Here is a 22,167-nt window from a genome sequence, read left to right on the forward strand (position 1 = left end):
TATTTATTGATTAATCAATTAATTATTTAATTTTTTATTAATGACTTATTTAATTAAATTTCTAAAAGATACATCTTCGGATGAAGCATGAGTGGTTTAGTTATGCTATTAGCCAATTGATTAAGAAAATATTTTAGGATAATCTTTTATTGATTTTAATTATGCAATTAATCGATCAATTATTGCACACCTCTCCCTCCCAATGCAATCTCTATGAGCTGCACTGCTGTATTGCCGGGCGCCGGAGGCGCCCCGCACCCCGGCAATGCCGCGCTGGAGGGAATTTAATTATTTGGCATGGGGGCGGTGTACTTTGAATGTATGTGTACTTGTTTATTATTTAGCTCACCTGTACTTTAGTTCGGTGAGCTTATGCGATCGAGCAGTGTCCGTAGGTAAGTCAGTCTGTCAATCAGTCAGTGTGTCCATAAACACTTCAGTCATAATCGCTTAAAGCAAACGCACGTACTACGATTTCGATGAAACTTGGCCACAAGCTTCATATTTGATGTCTAACGAAGGTGCATTGACCACATCAAAATCTGCGCTCATTAAAGGGGTCTACGGGAAGGGGAGGGGGGTTGACCCCCAAAATAGGTATTTGCTCACTTCTCCGAAACTACACACGATTTCGATGAAACTTGGCCACAAGCTTCATATTTGATGCCTAACGAAGGTGCATTGACCACATCAAAATCTGTGCTCATTAAAGGGGTTTACGGGGGGAGGGGTTTGCAGCAATCAGGGTTTGCAGGGCCAGCCAGCAGCGATCAAGGTGGTGGGATAACGCAGGCGAGGGGCGGGGCAATAGTAAGGAGGCGGGATCAAGGCGGGGAGAAGAGAATTGAGGAGGAGCCAATATGATTGCTGCTGGAATGGCTGCTGGTTGCCGTTTGCTGCCACGACTATCGGCGGCGCTGCTTTCCTACCGGCGAATCCCCAGCCAGTCCAGCTGCAGACGACTCAGTGTAGACCCTTCTCGGGAAACCTTGTACACCGAACAGCATGTGGAGCTGCGACGAACGCTGGGCAAGGTATGGAGGGCAAGGGACGGGGTTCACGGGGACGGGGTGCACTCAAGGTCCAAGCGTTCATGTGGGGAGACATTGTTGTTGTGGTTGTTGGTCTTTTATACGTATGAAGACTCGAAGTTAAGCACAGACAAATCGATAAATGATACAATAAGCTGTGGTGCAGTTTATAGTTTGTTTTTAAGAACTCATTACACTACGGTGTGCTTGAGTCCCGGGATATGGAAGGGGCGGTGTCACTTGAGAATGAATTGTATTGGTTGAATACAGACAGGGCATTGGGTAAAGGTGGAGACTGCTGAATAGTTTGGGGGTTTTGAGGAGGGAGTCGGTATTTTGATATTGATGAATGCTTTGTAGGACTATTTAAAGAAAAGATCAATGGTAGATTTTAAATAACATAACAAAGTCAACACCCACCAATAGATTTACACTAGAATTTCAATGTTGGCACAAATGCCAGTGTAAGATGTCTCACCCATGCATGGGAGGGAGGGAGATGGATGATTCTGGCAAAATAGATAAAGATGAAAGAGAAGGTAGTCAGGAGGATGAGGACAAGAAAATTGGAGGGGGTAGGTGTTTGGGGGGTGAAGTTAAGAAGGGGAGGGGATCAGAATTTCCACCAGTTTGCATTTGTAGTAAATGGTCCCCAATTGATCAAAGCAGCACCCATTGCAGAGTAACTTGACTACCAAATGGATCTTCCAAGTGTAATAAAGCGAATGTGTTTTTCAGCTCATTGAGAAAGAAATCAACCCTAATGTGGATAAATGGGAGCGGGAAGGTCAGTTTCCAGCTCACCACGTCTTCAAGATCCTTGGTCAGGCTGGACTCCTTGGGGTGAACAAGCCCACAGGTGAGGATGATTTGGAGGAGATGATACACCTGTCCTTCAGTGTAAAAACAGATCAATGACCTTGGCAGACATCGTGTGTAACATACGTTCCAGACTCAACAATGTTTGGACAATTCTCTGACTACAGCCATTGCGACTATACCCTTATAGACGACATGATCGGAGGAGTCGATTGGGGTTGACCAGGAATAAGAAAGGTTAGCAGGGAAAATAGGTCATTAGCAGATTAATTTATGAAGATTTGAATTGTAAAATTAACTGATTGAGTAAGGCCGATGCCTCATAGAATGTTTCTGCAGGTTTAGAGAGGTCATCGTATTGGGTCAAGGTGTATGCACTTTGTAAAACGACAGTAGTGCCACCACCAGGGAAGGAGCTGGGCTTGACATAGCAGGAGAGCTATGAGAGAGAAAGCAGAGGAAGAAGATCTTGTGCATAACAACTATGGCTTTGGAAGCATGGTGGTGGAGGTGTTGGGGACTGGTGCCCCTGTTCCCCACTCCCCCTCTTCTTTCAAAAGGAAAAATGTGGAAGGATGGGTGATTTATAAAACCCTTTTTACGATGAATAAACAATTGATAGTAGTGAAGTAGATACAGTGAAAACTGTTTACATTGAGGACACAGGGTGGTGGCCTTCGTGTCAGACACATGACTATGACACATAACTTACCAAGTGCGTCCTCCATTACTCCTCATTTCTCCCCACATGCCTTATCTGTCCAAGTCGCACTCTATTTTGTCCATCAACCCTGCTGTAAGTGTTTCTCCTCTCTTTATACTGTTCCTTTTGTTTTTGATGCATCTCGATCTGTTCTACATTCTACCTTTCCCACAAGCATTGACCTTGTATCCAAAAAGGTAACTATATTTCTGAGTTTTCTGTAATGGAGCCGCCATTAAAACGACACCGACTTTAAAAACACATGACCAACCATCAAGAAAAGCATTTCGGCCCGGCGACGACAAGCAGCTCTAGTCTCGAGTCGCTCTCACATACCTTCGGCAACGTTTCTTAAAGTCCGTAACCTAACGCGTTTTCTTTGATATTTGGACAATGGAAAGAAATCCTGACTTACGGCAGTATGGTGTTATTATTCTCATAACTTGTTTGCTGGTCGTTGTTTTGATAATGCTTTAATAATTCCGCTTATAAATGATCTAGTTTTGCTAATTTTAAAAAATAACAGTATTATAGGTAAGAATGCTGGTTGTATGCCTGTTTTCTTGCTCAGTCACCCGAGATTGCTAACCAGCTGTTAACAAAGATAGGCCTTGCTGTTCTACAAGTGGCCAGGCCACGTTACCGAAGAGGTTTAGTACTTTCTTCAGTTTGAAGTTTGCATATCATGTATTCTCTTGGGCAGAACAGGTGTCAATAAATGTAAAAGGTGAGAATACGTCCATCCAGAGTGCATTGAAGACCATCTACTTGTTACACACCTACTACCAACAGCAATGGAATGAGGAATTGTTGCACAAGTTCTACAATCACCTCGTAGACTCGTAGAGGAATCGGATGGCTTACCAGGAAGTCCAGTACTACCTAGGAGGAACGCTTCATCATGGGCAATTGATGGAGACAGCCACAACTTCTCTGTAGAGGAGTACTTCTGACAGAAGTTCAAACTACTTCACATTCTGGATCAAGAGCTTGACTAAAGATTAGAGCAATAATGCATGCGACTCCTCCAGGATCTTGAAAACCTTCTCCAAACTGAAAATGAGGAGTAGCCCTTGCACCAAAATCCATTGAAATCCAGTACAGAAATGTCAATCTAGAACATCTAAGCCTCCAGCTACAAATATTACCCAATTTGTAAGATGTGAGGCCAGCGTAATCTGTGCAACTATCATGGAGACCATTTACTAGGCCATTTCTATGGATCCATTCAGTGAGGGGCACTTCACAGAAGTGCACAAAATTCTCAAACTGCACTACACAGTGCCAGTCACCTCAGCAACATCTGAGTGGAGTTATCTTGAGAAGGGTGAGAAACTACCTGAGGTCAACCTTGAGCCAACAAAAGCTGAACAACACTCTGGTCTTCCATACCATGAAACTCGCACAGATAAGATCGACATTATGCTATACATCGTTTTGGCCCAGTTTCTCAATGGTGAAGAATCACTGAAAAAATTAAAAGGTTTTCTCCTAACTGGATCTTCACCAAAATCGAATCTATTCGTCCTTGTCGCACACCCAACCTGTCCATTAAATTCCGTCCGAATCCGTCCACATCGCTTTGAGATATCCTGCTCACAGACAAACAGAAAGATCGTGGCGAAAACATAACCTCGTCCATCTTCAATGGCGGAGGTAAAAATGTTCGTGCATAAAATGAAGCTTTGGATTTTAGAATTTTTCCACCAAATTTTGATGAAATGGATAGCTTTAAAAAAACCCAAATATAAACAACTTTTGCATCACATTCAGCCCCATTGTGGGTGCATTTTATTCTCTCTTTAAAGGAGTAGAAAACATGAAATATCCCGCGCCCCTCCTCCATAAGCCCAGAAGATTAATCAGAGTGTGTAAAATGATGCATTGAATATCAATATTTTTTCTCCACCCTGGACATGCTGCTTCAACTCTCCCAACAATTGATGTAAGCCCTCGATCTCAGACATGAGATCAGGGCTGTCTCTCTAGACATGCAGTATCTGAAGCATTGACACACACACCCCGACTTGCTCTCCAAACTCTCTGCCAAGGTAACCTCCTCTAATCGCTTACAGACTTCCTCTGCTTTCGTAGTGAAATCGTAGCTCTCATTGGGATCCTCTCATCTCTTCTCCCAGTCAAGGCTAAAATTCCCCAAGGCAGTGTTCTGGTCCAAATCCTGTTCCAAATCGGTGATCTTTCTGCCTCTCTGGGAAATTCGTATGATCTCTCTGCTGATGGCTTCACTCTCTGCCATGGAATTCCCTCATCCCTCATATATATGCAGATAGCAGCCTCTTCCCTCTTCCCTCTTCCTTCTTCCCCTTAGTGACTAAATTAGAGGTTTTAATGCGTTTTGATGCAGACGTGCGTGCGTTAGTTTAGTGGGTGTGGACAGTAGATAAATCATTAGCCGAGGCACAAAATATATTTGCCCACCTCCCCCACTATCCCCAGGTTGCTCCTAAAGGGAGCAGGTGAAACATTCAATGGAATATGGAACAACAGCAAACAAACAAGGTTTCATTCTTATTCTTGTGGTTTGTTCCAATGTCACTTGTTACATTAAACTTCTATCTATGCTAAATGGATGAGGTGTGTGTGTGTGTGTCTGTGTGTTTGTGTTTGTGCCCGCACCTTGTATTTATTGTTATTTAAAAAAACGCTTCTGTACACTGCCCTTGAGGCTCGGTTTGCAAGCCACCGTCGACCATTCCAGTTGAAGAGACATAATTACTCTTTTATGGAAAATGTTTTTTGAGTTTGTTTTATCCTCAAAAATAGACCGTAGTGAACTCACATTCGTGTTAAAAGATTGCCTTTATAACCCGACTCAAATCGTCCTTATGAAGGGGGACAGACTTCAGTACAAACACACAAACTGACTGTTTCATATGGTAGATACTAATAATATTAACAACTAATAATAATAGCATCATTTGGCAAAGATAATAACAAATGTATAAATCTCCCCTCCCTCCCTTGCTGCCCTGGCCAAAGCACATCTGGGCTTGGTGAAAGGCAATCTAATGATCAAGCAGTACAGCAGGCAGGTATGCTACAAGGCTGTGAAGACCAATGAAAGTTTTGTTTTTTGCAGTGTTTCATCGACCCCCGCTCAAATACATGCACGGACGGTAACTTGCCTCATGGCACATGGGCAAATATTGAAGGTCTTACCGGGTCATGTCACGATCATTGATCATTACGTGATGCACGGTTGCCAGACCAAAACAAAACGACAAAACCCATGCCAGCATTGGTCTCTCAAGACCCGCTGTCATTGCATAATTATAATATAACCTTCTGATCAGCTGAAAACTACAATAGGCTGCCGACATGTTGAGCTTCTCAGCACGTGGATCAAATGATCATCCTGCTGCATCAGACTCGAGTTGCCGTTGTCATGCTAATAAAATATTACAAGCATTCTTCAAAATGATGCCGTGTTGATGTCAACGATCATTGTCCCAGTTTATACCCAGCTTATTTTGTATTCCTCCAATGGGATGAAACTGCATTGGATGCCAGATCATGGTGTTTGCACTTGTGTACCACAGAGTACGGTGGCTTAGGATTGGACTTCTCCTATAGCATCGCGGTGGCAGAGGAACTGGGAAGCATCCGTTGTGGTGGTATTCCCATGGCCATCGGTGTTCAAGCTGATATGGCCACCCCTGCCCTCGCAAGGTACACATGTAGCATTTAACTAATTTAAAGACACATGGAATCATTTTGAGGACAATGTAGTTGTTGTGAATTAAATGAGGATTGGCCCCTATTTGTATTGCATCCATACAATGGCTGTATCTCTCTACTGCAACTACTTTAATGGTTCTAGTTGTTCAAAGGCCTAATTATGTCAAAACATGCTTATGGCACGGAATGGTGGGAAACAGCGTGGGTCCATTTATTTCAATATGGCAGATGTTAGACTTGTTTTTTAAAACAAGTTTGAAATGACAGCAGATGTTAGACTCTCCTTCCCCTCTCTCCTCCACTGTTAGCTCGTTTACCATGTCCGTTTATTGCCAACAACCAGTCAGATGATTTGCAAAGATGGTTGTGATCTGCGGTGTCTTCTTTCTGAATGAACGCTTCAGAAAAACGTGTGATTTGGTTCCTTACTTTTCGGCTTACGGACGGATGTTGTTAAAAGACGACCTTGTCAGTTTCCAGATACTTGGATATATATATGCACTACCAGTCAAAAGTTTAGGTACTTTACTGGTGTACTTAACACTAAAAAGTGTACTTAAACTTTTGACTGGTAGTGTTTTTTTTTTTGTTTTTTTTGTATACAGAATCGAGGCTCGTGAAAGAGCTAACATTTATTTCACAAACAAATCAAACAGACAAACAAAATATATCAAAATAGGGAGCGAAAGACAAGATGGGGAGAGAAGGGGAAGCACACAAACACAACATTTGAGAGCAGGGAGATGTGTGGGAGGGAGAGGGCTTGGGGGGAGGAGGCGTGGGAAGGGGGGGCGGTGGGAGAAGTATAAAACACAAGGACACCAAGGACTTCCAAGACAGAAGTTGGTATTTCAAAAACGTGGATTTGGGGTGAAATTAGCGGGGGTAGTAAAGATCAAGGTTTGGGATGGGGTGAACATAAGAGATGGTGGTGAACAGCTGTTTTAAAGACCTGGAGGGTGGAGTGGGATTGAAGAGAGTGAGAGAGAGTTTGTGAGAGAGTGAGAGAGAGAGAGAGAGAGAGAGAGAGTGTGTTTGTTCCAGAGGCGGGAGAAAAGAGGAATGAAGGAGTGAAGGTGAGCAGAGAGTCTTGATTTTGGCAGTTTAACCATAAGAGGGTTGCAGGCAGATCTTGTGCGACCTGTAGGAATATTTGCGGGACAGAGCCCAGAGAGAGCTGGGGGGGCAAGGCCAGAGAGGAGTCGGTAGAAGATGGAAAGACCACCAACCTGCCTGCAGTGAGTGAGTGAAAGGCCCTTGGAGTTAGCTTCATCACGGGAGATTCCAATGATTCTGAACGCTTTGGTTTCAACAGCGTGAAGACAAGCTAGGTGTGAGGCAGGAGCACCAGCCCAGTGGGGGAGAGCAGTATTCCATTGAGCTGCGGATGAAAGCCTTGTATGTGGTGAGGAGCTCAGGTGTGCCAAGGAAGGACTTCGCACGACGGAGGGTGCCCAGTCAGCGACTGGCTTTGGAGGCCAGATTTGAAATGTGGTTTTCCCAGAAAGATCATGGCAGATAGTAAGACCCAAAAGCTTGAGTGACAGAACTTCTTGGAGAGGATTATTCAGAAAGTGGATGGGAGGGTTGTCCAGTCGGTCTTTTCGGAGAGACATCGTAAGAGTGTGAGATTTGTCACGATTGAAAGAGATGTTCCACTTGTTTGCCCAGTCTGTGATTTTGTCCAGGTCTGCAGAGAGTGAGGAGGCTGCAGACTGCCTATCTGAGGGATGAGGAATGGAGCGACAGAGAGTAGAGTCATCAGCAAAGAGATAGAGAGGATTTTCAAGAGAGTCAGAGAGATCATTGATGAAGACCAGAAAAAGCACAGGGCCCAGAACACTGCCTTGCGGAACTCCAGCCTGAACAGGAAGAGGAGATGAGAGAAACCCATTCAGGGCCACACGTTGACTACGACTAGAGAGGAAGTCCGCCATGCCATGCAGGTGGACCACCTAAGTTGGCCCTGCTGGCAAGAAATAATAAAAAGCGGACGTGGTGTGTGCCCTTTTATTCTTAAATAACATCAAGCAAGAAGACCCATCGACAACCAGAACCAGCAGCCCAACAGAGCAGAGAGGAAGAAGACACCATTTGATTATTTTAAAATGTTTTTTTTGTGTGCATTTTGATGATGGTGCGTTTTGGTGCTTTTGGTGCATTTTTATTATTGGTGCATAATGGGTGCATATGGTATGGTGCATCGGTGCAGGGCATGGCAATATTTTTCCTCTTTTCAAAAGTTCTGCTTTTCCCACAAAAGACAGGTCCTGGGTTGTAGTTGTAAATAATTAAAATAGTAGTGTTTTTGTAAATAATGCTCCCCACCGGCTAAATGTGTAGTTTTCAAAATAATTCCGCAATTCGGTTAGTCTGTGGGCATGAGTCTGCTAGGTAGAATGCAACGCAGCAGGCGGGACATATTTAGTGTTAAAACTGTTGCACTCAGGGTGAGGTTAAAAGTACGAGGTAACCACACCTAAGTGTCACACTAAGTTAAAGTTGTTTCGGCCCGGGACGGGCCTGGAGGAAAGGAGGGTGCAGTGTTGTGGTTTTGAGAGCCCCTCACTTTGTAAATAAATAATCACTTCTTCTAAATATTCCATCATTTAAAAGGTCAAAGGTCGCACCCATAGTTAGGCCATATGCAACACGTAGGACACCTTAGGACTGTCAGTTATTTCCTTAGTATGTGTTTCAGATAAGGCTGTGTTCCCAATAGTTGAATCTGCGTTGCATTAATTAAATAAGATAGGCCCCATTCCGTCCATTTTGCCAGTCTCTCTCTCCAAATTGTATTACACGCCTCTGCTCGCCCAGCAGCATTCGCTGCCTTGCTCCAAACGCCATTACGCACACGGTCAAGCTTGGAGAAGAAGGGGGTGGAGCGCCAAGAACGAGGCGTGGCCCTGTCAAGGAGCCGTCAGGGTCGGAGCCGGTGAGCCCTCGCTATCCATCTAGGGCTGAGGTGAGCTCACTGGTGGGCATGTCTCAATGAAGTGCGCATTGATTTCAAAGCGCGTTATATAAGCGCAAGCGTGAGGACTGCTTTCAGAACTGCGCAGGGGCTATTGAGTTGCTATTGAGAGAACAGCGCGGAGACTGTGGATGATAAGAACACTGCGCAGAGGATCGCTTGGAACCCTCGTGTGATACGAACTGCCATTTGATACGGACCGTGATTGATCAGGAGAGAGAGAGAGAGAGCGTTTGGCACGCTGGACGTATGCAGCAGTCCAGCCCCTCGCATATGTAAGGTCCGGTCGCGCGCCAACGATACACGAAGCTGCCTGCCGTTCTTCGCCCGCGGACCTGGAGCCTGGACGGAGCCTACCTGCCTGGACCTTCCTCCCCTACCACTACCATCCCATGTGAGTCTGTCTGTTTGTCCGGGGTTGTAAGTAAGACTGTATAGATAAGATTGCCCTGTGTCCTTTTGCTCTTCTTCTTCTTGTACATTCTTTCCCTTTCCTCTTCTTCTTAGTTGTTAATAAATTCACCTGTTCTTTCTTGGTTTTTCCCTAATCCGATCGCCTACGTCTTTTCTTCCAATTGAGTACCTGTGGCACAATTTCGGAACCGCTTAGAATCGGGTTTAGTATTTGTTAACGGCCCGAGTCGCGGCTCGCTTCGCTCGGCGTATCCATTAACGCTGCGGCTTGGGTGGGATTTATCTCCTCGCTTTACGGCCGGTGGTAGTACTTAGGTAATGAGACTAATTGGGCTTACAACCCTACTTACCACCGACCGAAAATGACGTCATAATTTCCAGGATTGGGGGACGGCCAGCTTAAAAGACAAGGGGATTAACCCCCCCTTGATAAGGGGAGCGCCGACCCCCGAATCCGCAACAGTACTTTATAGACATACTCGCATTCTAGTTGTACTGTACATACTTTATAGACGTACTAGCATTGTAATTGTACACACTTTTTAGAGGTACTCGGTTGAAAAACGATAACGTGTAAAAATTGTAGTCTAGGTTGGCAAATTATGTGCTGACAAACAAATAAACCTATGTCACCCACAGGGTGAACCGTATCTTGCCAAAATGTGAACATGAGTGACTTGCTTCAGGTCACACTGAGGTGAACAGAACTGCTATCCACTAGAAGCGACTCTTTGAGGAATGTCTGCCCACGAGATATTGAAAGATTTTGATGAGAACTGAGGAAATAATTTTTTCATGAAAATTCCGTTTTTTCGTCATGACGTCATCAAATGACGTCATAGCGTCAAACTGTTTACAGATCTGGGAAGCACTCATCAAGGGCATTCATATGAGGTATTACTCGATATGGTACCTACGATTTCAAAATTTGACCTTGGGGTCAATAATTTTCGACCTCCAGCGCTAACCATGAAGGTCAAGGCCGATCGCCACCAAAAACTAATCAGCTGAGCGCCGGACCATGTACTAGATTCCCATGAAGTTTGGAGACGATCCGATCAAAGTTACTCAAAAAATAACGATTTCAACATTTGACCTTGGGGTCAATAATTTTCGACCTCCAGCGCTAACCATGAAGGTCAAGGCCGATCGCCACCAAAAACTAATCAGCTGAGCGCCGGACCATATACTAGATTCCCATGAAGTTTGGAGACGATCCGATCAAAGTTACTCAAAAAATAAGGGTTTCGTCGACCTCCATGATTGACCACAAAGTGACCTTGACCTTTGACCTTGACCTTCAAAATTTTGTGTGCTGAAGGGTATCTCTATAGGACTCTGATATGCGAAGTTACAGGAGTTTCCAATAATAACTGTGGTCTACAGAGTGATCTGAAGGTCAAGGTCAAAGGTCAAGGTCGACCTCCAGCGCTAACCATGAAGGTCAAGGCCGATCGCCACAAAAAACTAATCAGCTGAGCGCCGGACCATATACTAGATTCCCATGAAGTTTGGAGACGATCCGATCAAAGTTACTCAAAAAATAACGATTTCAACATTTGACCTTGGGGTCAATAATTTTCGACCTCCAGCGCTAACCATGAAGGTCAAGGCCGATCGCCACCAAAAACTAATCAGCTGAGCGCCGGACCATATACTAGATTCCCATGAAGTTTGGAGACGATCCGATCAAAGTTACTCAAAAAATAAGGGTTTCGTCGACCTCCATGATTGACCACAAAGTGACCTTGACCTTTGACCTTGACCTTCAAAATTTTGGGTGCTGAAGGGTATCTCTATAGGACTCTGATATGCGAAGTTACAGGAGTTTCCAATAATAACTGTGGTCTACAGAGTGATCTAAACGTGGAAAAAAAATGATTAACCACAAACAAAAAAACAAAAAAAAAAACAAACAAAAAAACAAACATACAAGCTGACTAATACATCTTGCAAAAACTTCGTTTTGGCAAGATAATAAACAGAAAAACAAACAAATGCAATACCCTCTCCTCTGGAAAGGGTAATAAACTTAGAGCAAAACATGCAACTGCTAAACTCTCTTTGTAGCCCTTGGATTGAGGTACACCAAAGAGATGCTGCTACTGCAGCAATAGAGATGATGATGATGATGATGATGTCTATTCCATGAAAATAAGTTAAAATGCCAAACTTGTTTTACTTTTTCCAAAACAAAGATGGTTTCTGCACTCAATATAAGTACACTGCTTTTTAATGTTGCTCATGTTTGCTTTGTGACAAGCAGCTCTGGCATAAATTACACCGTTGATGGTGAATGTTCCTGTAGGTTTGGCTGTGATGAACTAAAAAGGAAGTTCTTGGCTCCGTCAATTGCTGGAGACAAGGTGGCTTGTTTGGGAGTCAGTGAAGTTGGTGCAGGATCCGATGTCGCCAGTAAGTACATTTTGCCTTTTTATAGACCGATGATGTACAATTTGATAATTGTGCAAAATAACAAAAATAAGTTGTTGCCACAATGAAAAGTATCGACCAGACCTAGTGGTGTAATGGTTGAAGCATCTGCTCTGAGTCCGGGAAGGTACGTGCTGCTAACAGCATTTAAGAAGGATAGAACACAGACAAACAACCATAGGATGGCAACCAGTATGCATTCTTGATGGGCTTAATGGCATCCTCCTCCATTGAAATTCCTTGTAAGGAAACTCGGATTATTATAACATGGCATTATCAATGTGACCTAGTATTAAGTTTAGTATTAAGAATTTAACATCCTGATTATAGTTCCATTTGACCATGACGGTTGTGATCCAAGATGGCGGATTGTACTGCAGGCATCAAAACCAAAGCGAAAAAGCATGGCGATGAGTACATCATAAATGGTGGAAAGATGTGGACCACATCAGGCTGCCAAGCTGACTGGATGTGCCTTCTTGCCAACACGAGTGATGGACCAGTACACAAGAACAAATCCCTTTTCTGTTTGCCCATGGATCTACCTGGTGACTTCAGTGTTGCATGTTTTTGGAGTTTTAGGTTGCTCACATTGTAACATTAAAATGCACGACAAAAAACTTTTATTAATTTCCTGTTGCATATGTGAAAATGGTCGCAAGAAACGGTTTCCTTTTTAATTGTCCAACACTGTTGCTTTGTGTGTGCAAAGGAGTACATGTTGCCAAGAAAATCGAGAAGCTGGGAATGCACAGCTCGGACACTGCTCAGATATATTTTGAGGATGTGCGATTGCCCGCGAGTCACCTGATCGGAGAGGAGGGAATGGGGTTCACGTACCAGATGCTGCAGTTTCAGAATGAGCGCATGTGGGGTGTTGCCGGCTGTGAGTTACCTTGTATTACGGATGACTAGTACCGGAAAATGAAACCCTTTTTTGATTCGAGCACCTCCATACTGTTACTGCATGTACTTTAGTTCGTAGTGAAATTGAACTAAACGGTGAACATACAATTGTGCAATAAAGTACAACAGTTATTGACGTTTCTGTGGAACAGCCCTCTTGTCAATGGAGATGGCCATTCAGGAAACTATCGAGTACACTAGGAATCGAATCGTCTTTGAACAGCCAGTTCTCAACAACCAAGTCGTCCATTTCCGCCTTGCTGAGCTTCAGACCGAGGTGGAGTTATTGCGTTCTCTCCTTTACCGCAGCACCGGTACGTTTCATATTCAGAATGTCCAGAAACTAGTGTACCGATTCGTCCGCTCGTGTACTAGTTCATCCGCTATGTATTTTACGTATTTTTACTTGCAAAATCGAAGATTATTCAAGTGTGTTGGTTGGTCTTGTGCGTTATTCTGTTTGTCTGTTTATCTGTCTGTCAATCACCTGCAGGTCACAATTTTAAACTGATATTCACGAAACTTCACCAGATGGTAGAGTTGGTCATCAGGAAGAAGCCTATTGATTTTTGAGGTCAACGGTCATCTTGATGTCAAATTTCTAAAATTGCCATTTTTCATCTGATTGACTTGAAAATTGAAAATTGAACAGCATTTCCATTTTGAGTCACTAATTTGGAAGCCAACTATTTTTGAAGTCAAAAGGTCAGAAGTCAACTCAAGGTCAAACTTCAAAAATCATCTATTTTTATCTAAAACTGTAAATTTTCATCTGATTGACTTGAAAGTTAAACAGCAATTGTACAGTGCCTCACTGAATTGCGAAACCAACTATTTTTGATGTCAAAAGGTCAAAGGTCAACTCGAGGTCAAGCTTCTAAAGTCATAAATTTTCATCTGAAAAATCGTCAATTTTAATCCGATTGACCTGAGTGTTGATTAGGATCGTCAATTTTAATCTTAATGAAATGGACAATTTGATGTATCCATGGCAACTTTTTATTTTGGGGAGGGGTGGATTTAGCAAGTATCGTGCTCTGCATGACGTCTTCTTGTTATTGTTTATTCATGAGAGGGTATAAATATTTTTATTTGGTTTAAAAAAAAAAAGTGTTGTCCTTCTGAACCAAGATTAGTTGATTTACATTGTTTATCTTTTCAAAGGGTCCGTTATTCTCGGCCGCACTTGAAATGTATCCCACGTCATGTAACTGCTTTGGTAGACGGTCTCCTTTTATTATTAGTCCATGTTTGTGTTTCTATCGACAGCACTTTATGTAGACGGGAATGATGTGACTCAGCTGGCATCCATGGCCAAGTTGAAGGCCGGCCGCCTTTCTAGAGAGATCTCTGATGCTTGCCTGCAGTTCTGGGGTGGAATGGGTTTTACCAACGACGTGTTTGTGAGTCGTATGTACAGGTACGCCAACTATTCCATGCACAGCTCTCGACTAGGAAATTGATAATACTGTCTACTCTCTTTATAACGAATTGGCTTCGAGAGGAATTTAAAAACATTAACGTAACAGGTTCTTCATTGTTTTGTGTGGAAAGTTTGTGGGTTTTTTTTTCTCTTCCTGTTATCAAACTTCATATAAAAGACAATTTTAAACAGTCTGCTGTATATAATTTTAGTGTAAAATGTGTTTAATAATCACAAAGGCAGTATGATCGTTATGGTTGAAAAAAAAACTCATTTGCATAATAATAATAATTGGAGGCCCATGCTGTATACTGAGCTGCAGAGTGTATCGCGACTAGTCGAGAAACATTTCTAAGCTAGAACCAATCCTAGACGAGTCACCACTCTGACACCGGGTACTCGACTGAATGTTTTGAAATTTGTAATGTGTTGAGGGTGCAGGTGATAACTTATCTCTTCTTTGTGAAAAGCACACTGTGGAATATTTAAAACCTACGAACAACCAGTGCTGGTTTAACGTCCACCTGGTAGGTGCTGCACACCTTGATTCCTCACTTGGCCTGTGAAACACCAGTATGACTGGGTAGTTTATAGCTGGGCCGAAATTCACATTCAGGCTAAACGATTCATAAGTGAGTGCGCACACCTATTGGCTATCCTGTCAGTCGCACTCATTAGCATACAACAAGGTGGGAGCTCCCATCTATTGGTTTGCTGGTGAGAGTATTTGTGGTTGTTTGAACAAAGGCAGCCCTTATGCAGACAATTTTTTTTTTTTTATTCTGAAATGATTTATAAATTTGACAAGACAATTGACTAGCAGCTCAAATTGCTAATGGCCGTGTTTCTTCTGATATTTATTTACTTTATACAAATTCCAGGCTCATTGAAGAGTGAGATGATGGATGTTAAAAAGGTACATACTGACAGTGGAGCAGTGGGGAAACAATTGGATACAATAAAAACAAGGGGAAGAACAAATAGGAAAGGAGTGGAGAAATCACAGTAACGTGCAAGTAAGAGGGTTAGGTTGACTAGGATTAATGGTGGTTGAAAATATTACAGGTACGGAGAGAGTATGACTTGATATACTCGTGCACCGTTTGCCTGAAACCTTGCAAGGAAGTCGATGAACCATCTATGGGAAGAACTTCCACAATTGAGAGAAATGGATTGACATGTGTATAAGGCTGGGATTTTAGGAGTTTAAGCAGGAGGGAGTTACTGGAAGAATGGATGCGTCTTACAGGAGCTGGGGATGGTCTGCAGTCTGAGAGCAGAGGAAGACAGAAAAATGGAAACTAGAGGCCACCGATATGTCTGTGAGACCAACAGGCCTTGTGCTTTGGTCTCATCATGGAGATTACAATAATGCTGAGAGCTTTAGATTGCATAGAATCCAGTGGAAGCCGATGTGTTGCTGGGGTGCCAGCCCATAGGGGAGAGCAGTACTCCATTGAGTTATAAAGGTTTTGTGGGTTGTGAATAGTTCTGATTTTTCAAGGAATAATTTGGAAATATGGAGAATGCCCAGTCTGCGGCTGGTTTAAAAGCCAGGTTTTATATATGGTCAGCCGAGAAAAGGTAATGCCTCATGGTGTGGCCAAGAAGTCTAAAAGACAACCTCTTCCAGTGGCTGACCATTGAAGTGGATAGATAGGTTAATTTGATGATCCTTCTGGAGCATCAAGGTGACAATATGACATTTGCCAGTATTGGAGGTCATGCTCCATTTCTCAGGCCAACATCTATCTATAATTCCAGTAATCTCTGTGTGTATGTTTGTATGTTTGTATGTTTGTCTGTGACCGCTGTTTCTCGACAACCACGGGTCCGATATACTTGAAACTTGCCAGGTATATTGCTGGGGACCTGAGGATGTGCCTTTTCAAGGTTTCATATTAATCGGACAAGTAGTTACCGAGCTATGGCGATTTCTTTACCAAACTCCGCAAGCCGTTCGCTTTGGACCAAACCATTTCATGTAAATAGAGGGGGGGGATTGTCACCGTACTCGCAAGCCGTTCGCTTTGGACCAAACCATTTCATGTAAATAGAGGGGGGGGATTGTCACCGTACTCGCAAGCCGTTCGCTTTGGACCAAACCATTTCATGTAAATAGAGGGGGGGGATTGTCACCGTACTCGCAAGCCGTTCGCTTTGGACCAAACCATTTCATGTAAATAGAGGGGGGGGATATAATTTTAGATATATATATAGTACGGGCATGCCCTAGTCTAATAAATTCTAAATCAGCAGAGTGATGCTGCTGCTGTTGTTCATCATCCAATTTATTTATTCCTGCAGGGATTCGAGGTTGCTGTCCATTGGAGGAGGTGCTGATGAGGTTATGCTTTCCATTATCTGCAAGTACATGGATATCTTGCCAAAGAGGAAATGAGTTGCCGACATTACTGAAGTTAATAGATGAAAGGGGTGATGAAAGTAGATGATATTATGAAAGCAGTGCCTTAATTTACTGGAATAATAAAATTGATGAATCATTGATGAATGTTAATTATTCTTGTGAGGTGTGGGTTTGATGTATTATTCCCACGTAAAATTGCAACAATTCCAGCAATGTTCAGCATACAGTGAAGCTGCGTGTTATATTAACTTGTACAACAGTTAACGCATCATAAATATTTTTGCGTCCACCAACAGAGCGGAGATCTTCAGACTTGAGAGCCGGAGAGATTGGCATAAATAGCTGAATAATTGTAATTTATAAACCTCTGTACAGGATCTCATTCAGGAAGTTGCACACATGTTTATTAACATAAAAAAACATCAGTTTGTATAGAAAACCTGATGCGCAAATATGTTCAAGATAAAGAAAATCACAAACACTAAATAACCCCAGATGATATCCAAAGCCATAAAAACTAAAACCATGATATCCAAAGATATCCAAAGATGGATATCTTTTATTTATGGCTTGATGATATCTATTTATGGCTATTGATTTATGGCTATTTATGGATATTTGATGATATCCAAAGATGATATCCTAAGTCATAAAAACTGGCCATATGAACTTTCTTATTCTTATCTACATTCAAGGATTAACTTCCTTTATCTACTTAACCCTTAGACAGGAAGCCGAGGCTCTTAGACAAACACGGACAAATAAATGGATAAAATATGTCACCGGCAAAGGGGTGAATAAACTCGGGAAAGAGAAACTCCCTCGGGCTTGTGAATCCCACACAAAACCAGGCCAGAGGCGATGTCTTGCAGAATCGGTCTCAGTAGAGTCTCAGTTGTCCAGTCAGTCTCAGTAGAGCAATGTCAGTCCGCACACTACTCGGCACCTCCAGATGCAAATACAATACCAGCCATTTTCCTTCTCGGGCACCAGCTTTGACTCGTCTTCGACTCGACTCTCCGTTCAACGAATACCTCGACATTGGCAACCACCACATGCATAGACAAGCAAGACAACTCTCTTTTCAAGCGCTGGTTTGTATCTCTAACCCCATAGCTGCATCTGCCAGTTTGTCCAATGACAAAGTGTTCAGCCACTTGAAGCCCTGGAGGGAAGAGTAGGTTGAACAGACTGAGAAAGGTGGCTGCATACATAGGAAAAGAGAGCAACAAAGGAGTGAAATTGAGCAGTGAGCTTGGATTTTGTGATTTTCATTATAGGAGTAGACTCGTTCACGAATGTGTGCAATCTGATTGAACTGGAGATAGATGGATGAAAAAAAATACAGAGGGAGCCAGACCTGATGAGAAACGGTAGAGAATAGGGGCAACCATGCTGTCTGAGTTAGAGAGCAGCAGTTCCTGTGATTCTGCTTCTTTGTTGGAGATGCTCATGATTTTTAGAGCTTTGGTTTCCACATTATCAAACAGAGGGTAGTTGATGAAGTATCACATTTCTCAAGTGAATCCTCTGCTACACAGACACGATTGTCTCATCGATGTAGTAAATAATTGACGATGTCACAAACCAAGGTTCTGCAATTGATCAAAGTCCAACCAGGAATCAGTTGAATGTTGTCCAAATTTGATTTTCTTGAAAGGAGTCAACAAAGTGAGACTTGAATACACCAATGCATAACTGTACAAAACAAAAGATGGATGATTCATGGCCTCTCCCCTTTTCCTTCACTAATTCTATAAGTTAGTCTTTTACGTATATTCACTCTCGGGACACCCCTTCCTTTCCAGGTTATTGTGTTTTCCTACCTTCTCCCTCTCTTTGGTTTTTTTTTTTGTACCATTTCTATTTCATCCCTGGTTTTGCCCTTCTCATTCCTGCTGTGTTTGAGCTTGTATCCAACTTGATCAGCCCATGTGTCTTCCTCCCACTCCCTGTGGAAATGCAAAGCAAGGGTTGAAAAGACCCTTCATATAATCTTTTTTTTCTGAAGACTTTGCTGGGTAAGGTGTTCTATGAAGTCTCTAGATAAATAATGTAATTAGTGTGATTTTTGGAATGATCTCCATGCTGGTGTTTCGGAAGGACTTTCATATTTTCTCATAATGCCTTGTGTCACCTCTTGAAACCTACAGGTGCATGAGTTTCACGTGCTGAATGATTATTGCATGACATGTAAACTCTTGCAATCAGGTGTTTTGCACTTTCCTCATGCCAAAAGGCATTTGGGATGAATGCTGGAACAGTTCTTCAACATTTACATTATCAATTCTATAATCGTTTTTTATAAGGCAGAGAGTATTAACATTCAGCTAAATAAATTGTATGTTTGTTGGATTTTGGTTTGTTGGATTGATTAAGTTTATGATACGTTTATGAATCTTTATTTTATAATAAAAATATTACAACAATTTTTGTCCTTTCTCTTTTATAACTAATAGCACGTGGTAATAGTACTCCAAGCTACGAACAAAGGACTTGTAGGTGGTTTTACCTGTAATTCTCCCAGATCTCTGCTATGGAGGTTAGGGTTAAGATAGGGTTTAGTGTTTAGGTTTAGGGTTACGGTTAAGTTTATGGTTCAGGTGAGGTTTAGTGTTCGCGTTGGTTCATTTCAAACAAAGCGAACCGCTTGATTCCACTTGTTTTGCCAATTATTTCCTCATGTAAAGCCATGGAGGAGAGCAGTGCCCCTAATTCCACAATTTGAATTCCTCATTAATTTGAAATTTTACTCATTATTTAGCAGCGTCTTGATCTATCATAACTTTACTTGTTCTTCATACGTTCTCTGAGTTATCAACCTATTCGCTTGTTCTAAAGCCAATGGCTATCATTCCTTCACAAATCTGTTCATTCTTCTCTCATTTTTTTTGATAATTTTGTGTCATAGAAAACATTTCTATTCATCACATTATTAGGTTTTTTTTGTTTTCAACCTTTTATTTTTTTCTGTGTAGGTTAATTTGATGATCCATTATTTAACCAACAGTAAATCTGAGTAGCTTCATGCTCTTAGGAAATGAATAGTTTCCCCTATGAGGTATTTGCCATGTCTGAGGGATGTGGACAATGTCTGTGATTGTGCTTTTCTTGCTGCGCTTTGGAGGAAATGACGTCTTCAGTGTTGATGAACTCACAGGAGTGTTTGCAAAGGACGAGGTTAGCTCAGGTCTGACCACACTCACCGTAGAGCGGAAAGTTATGACTCTGGGGAAAGTTTGAAAGATCACGGTGAATTTCACAATCACAACTTGTTCACAAAAGTTGCATCCACACTGATCTCCAGGGTTACACTCATTAAATCAAACATTTGGTATTCCAGCTGCGCAGCTGCCGTTTATTTTTGGACCGGGTATGTATGTCTTGATCGACGCCCACACGTCTAACATTCATTTGCTCTCTTATCGCAGAGGTTCCTCTGAGTTGACACCATGAAGTATATATATATATATATGTCATTGGTGAGTCATCTTGGTTCTTACTGATAATCTGATAGCGAGCGACATGATAATTCTTCTCCAGGGACTAGATGTATTTCCAGAAGCTTAAAGTACTTCACACTGATGCCTTTTAGCCAAATTCAGCCTAGTATTTGGGAACCAAGTTGTCTTCTTCTTTGCCTCTGCAAATAATTTTCGGCAATATACCACATGGTATCTGAGACTGAGGGATGTACGATTAAAGTAACTTACTACCCTCATTGGTTTCTGGTCATTGACTAAGACTTCCCATTTTTGTCTCGCCCCAAAGGGGTTCTCACTATTGTAACGTGTGTGTGTGTGTGTGTGTGTGTGTGTGTGTGTGTGTGTGTGTGTGTGTGTGTGTGTGTGTGTGTGTGTGTGTGTGTGTCTTCGGTTATGTAATCTCACTTTTAATTTTTTTTTTTTCCTCTGCAACCGCTTGTCCAGCTGATGCAAATCTTTAAAACATAGGAGGCAGTCCCCATGGAGAATATTTTATTGATAATTCCGATGTCATAGGTCACATGGTATGGCAGCCATATTGGATTAAAGGAAAAGATTGGACATCTGGGGTATATAGGGTGATGACCTACATTGAAAGAAATTGAAACTTGGCAAATGACATCAACTCCCCATGGGGTATATAGGGTGATAACGATGATGTCATCGGTGGAGTGGTATTCCACCCATAATTGGTTGAATCAAAATCCTTGTCTGAAAAATCTGAAACTTCCTTTATCTGATCTACCACCCGGATGGGAGAAAAATTAAATTTATGATGTAATCGGTCATGTGATCTGGTGGTCATATTCGATTGAAAATGGAAAACTAAAATATTGTTACGGACGCGGTTTAGATGTTACTTTGGGCCGAGCGGATGGTCCACCGCGACCGTTACAGGATCCCCGATTGGCCCGATTCCCCCAATGTTGACCAGATCGCACCACAGATATTCAATTTGGAAACCTCTAAAGCGACCGAAAGAGAAGGAAGAGAGAAGAAGACAGAGTACGGAGGAATAACAGGATTTATTATACACACAAGCAAAAAGAAGGAGCGATCAAAATTATTTACAAGCAATGGATGGAAGAAGCAGTCACACAGTGCATCGTTAGCTTATACTAGTCTATTTACCTAACCCCAGGACAACGATTAGGACAGACGACGTTCACACTTACACGGGGGATATTGCAGGCAGGTATGGCTTGAGGATGGATGGTTGTTTTTGGGAGGCAATGGAGGGTCCAGCGTGGATTGCTGCCTGGCGCGTCCTTTTCGTGGCCTGCGGCCCCTTAGCTGCCCCCTTAGCTGCAGCGCAGCTGGTCGCACGATGGCTCGCACACACCTGCTCGTTCAGGCGTCTTCCTTCTCCCCAGCAACAACGAGAGATGGCAAGCAAGAGCACGGGGTCAGAGCAAGAGCAAGAGAGGCAAGAGAGGCAAGAGGAGCAAGAGGAGCAAGAGGGTGGAGTGCGTCCCGCGGCGGCTTATATTGGTTTCCTCACCGAACCTTCGCGCACTTTCTCGGGGGTTCCCGCTCCGCCCTCTCTTAGCCAAACCCCTTGTTCTGGGTTGGATGAGCGGGGCCGCCTTACTCCTCCCCCCTATGACGAGGGGGGCGACCCGTCTTCTCTAGCCACTCCCCTTGTTCGTAATGGCCGCAAATGGCGAAAACCGGTCAGCAGATGCAGGTACTGCGCCGTCACGTTGCACAGCAGTTCAGTACTGCAATAAACGTTTGCTGTGAAAGCTCAAGTGGGGGAATCCCTGGCATTTGAGCTGCCATGGATCATCGGAAGGGCCTACGCTTTATTTCGTTTGATGCAATGCAGAGTCAATCTAGTGGGAAACACATATTTAGCCTACATAGAATAAGGAAATAAACTATTTAAAAAAGATATATCGTGGCCTGT

General features: G+C 42.8%; 1 protein-coding gene across 1 annotated transcript; it reads left to right on the forward strand.

Annotated features, from left to right (window-relative positions):
- Positions 1–836: 836 nt before the first annotated feature.
- Positions 837–19,202, forward strand: LOC137429947 (putative acyl-CoA dehydrogenase 6). Its single transcript, XM_068120332.2, has 9 exons — positions 837–1,034; positions 1,770–1,890; positions 6,114–6,243; positions 11,952–12,058; positions 12,457–12,624; positions 12,789–12,962; positions 13,135–13,296; positions 14,252–14,402; positions 16,713–19,202. The coding sequence occupies exons 1-9, from the start codon at positions 861–863 to the stop codon at positions 16,804–16,806; spliced, it is 1,281 nt and encodes a 426-aa protein (XP_067976433.1). The 5' UTR covers positions 837–860; the 3' UTR covers positions 16,807–19,202.
- The last annotated feature ends 2,965 nt before the right edge of the window (positions 19,203–22,167 follow it).

The sequence above is a fragment of the Myxine glutinosa genome, chromosome 6, assembly GCF_964187855.1.
Source record: "Myxine glutinosa chromosome 6, kmMyxGlut1.1, whole genome shotgun sequence".
NCBI classification, from domain to species: domain Eukaryota; kingdom Metazoa; phylum Chordata; class Myxini; order Myxiniformes; family Myxinidae; genus Myxine; species Myxine glutinosa.

Coding starts and splice junctions, on each gene's coding strand:
- LOC137429947 (XM_068120332.2), top strand. CDS start 861: ATGATTGCTGCTGGAATGGCTGCTGGTTGCCGTTTGCTGCCACGACTA. Junction 6,244..11,951: donor GCCACCCCTGCCCTCGCAAG/GTACACATGTAG, acceptor ATGTTCCTGTAG/GTTTGGCTGTGATGAACTAA. Junction 13,297..14,251: donor TCTCCTTTACCGCAGCACCG/GTACGTTTCATA, acceptor TTCTATCGACAG/CACTTTATGTAGACGGGAAT.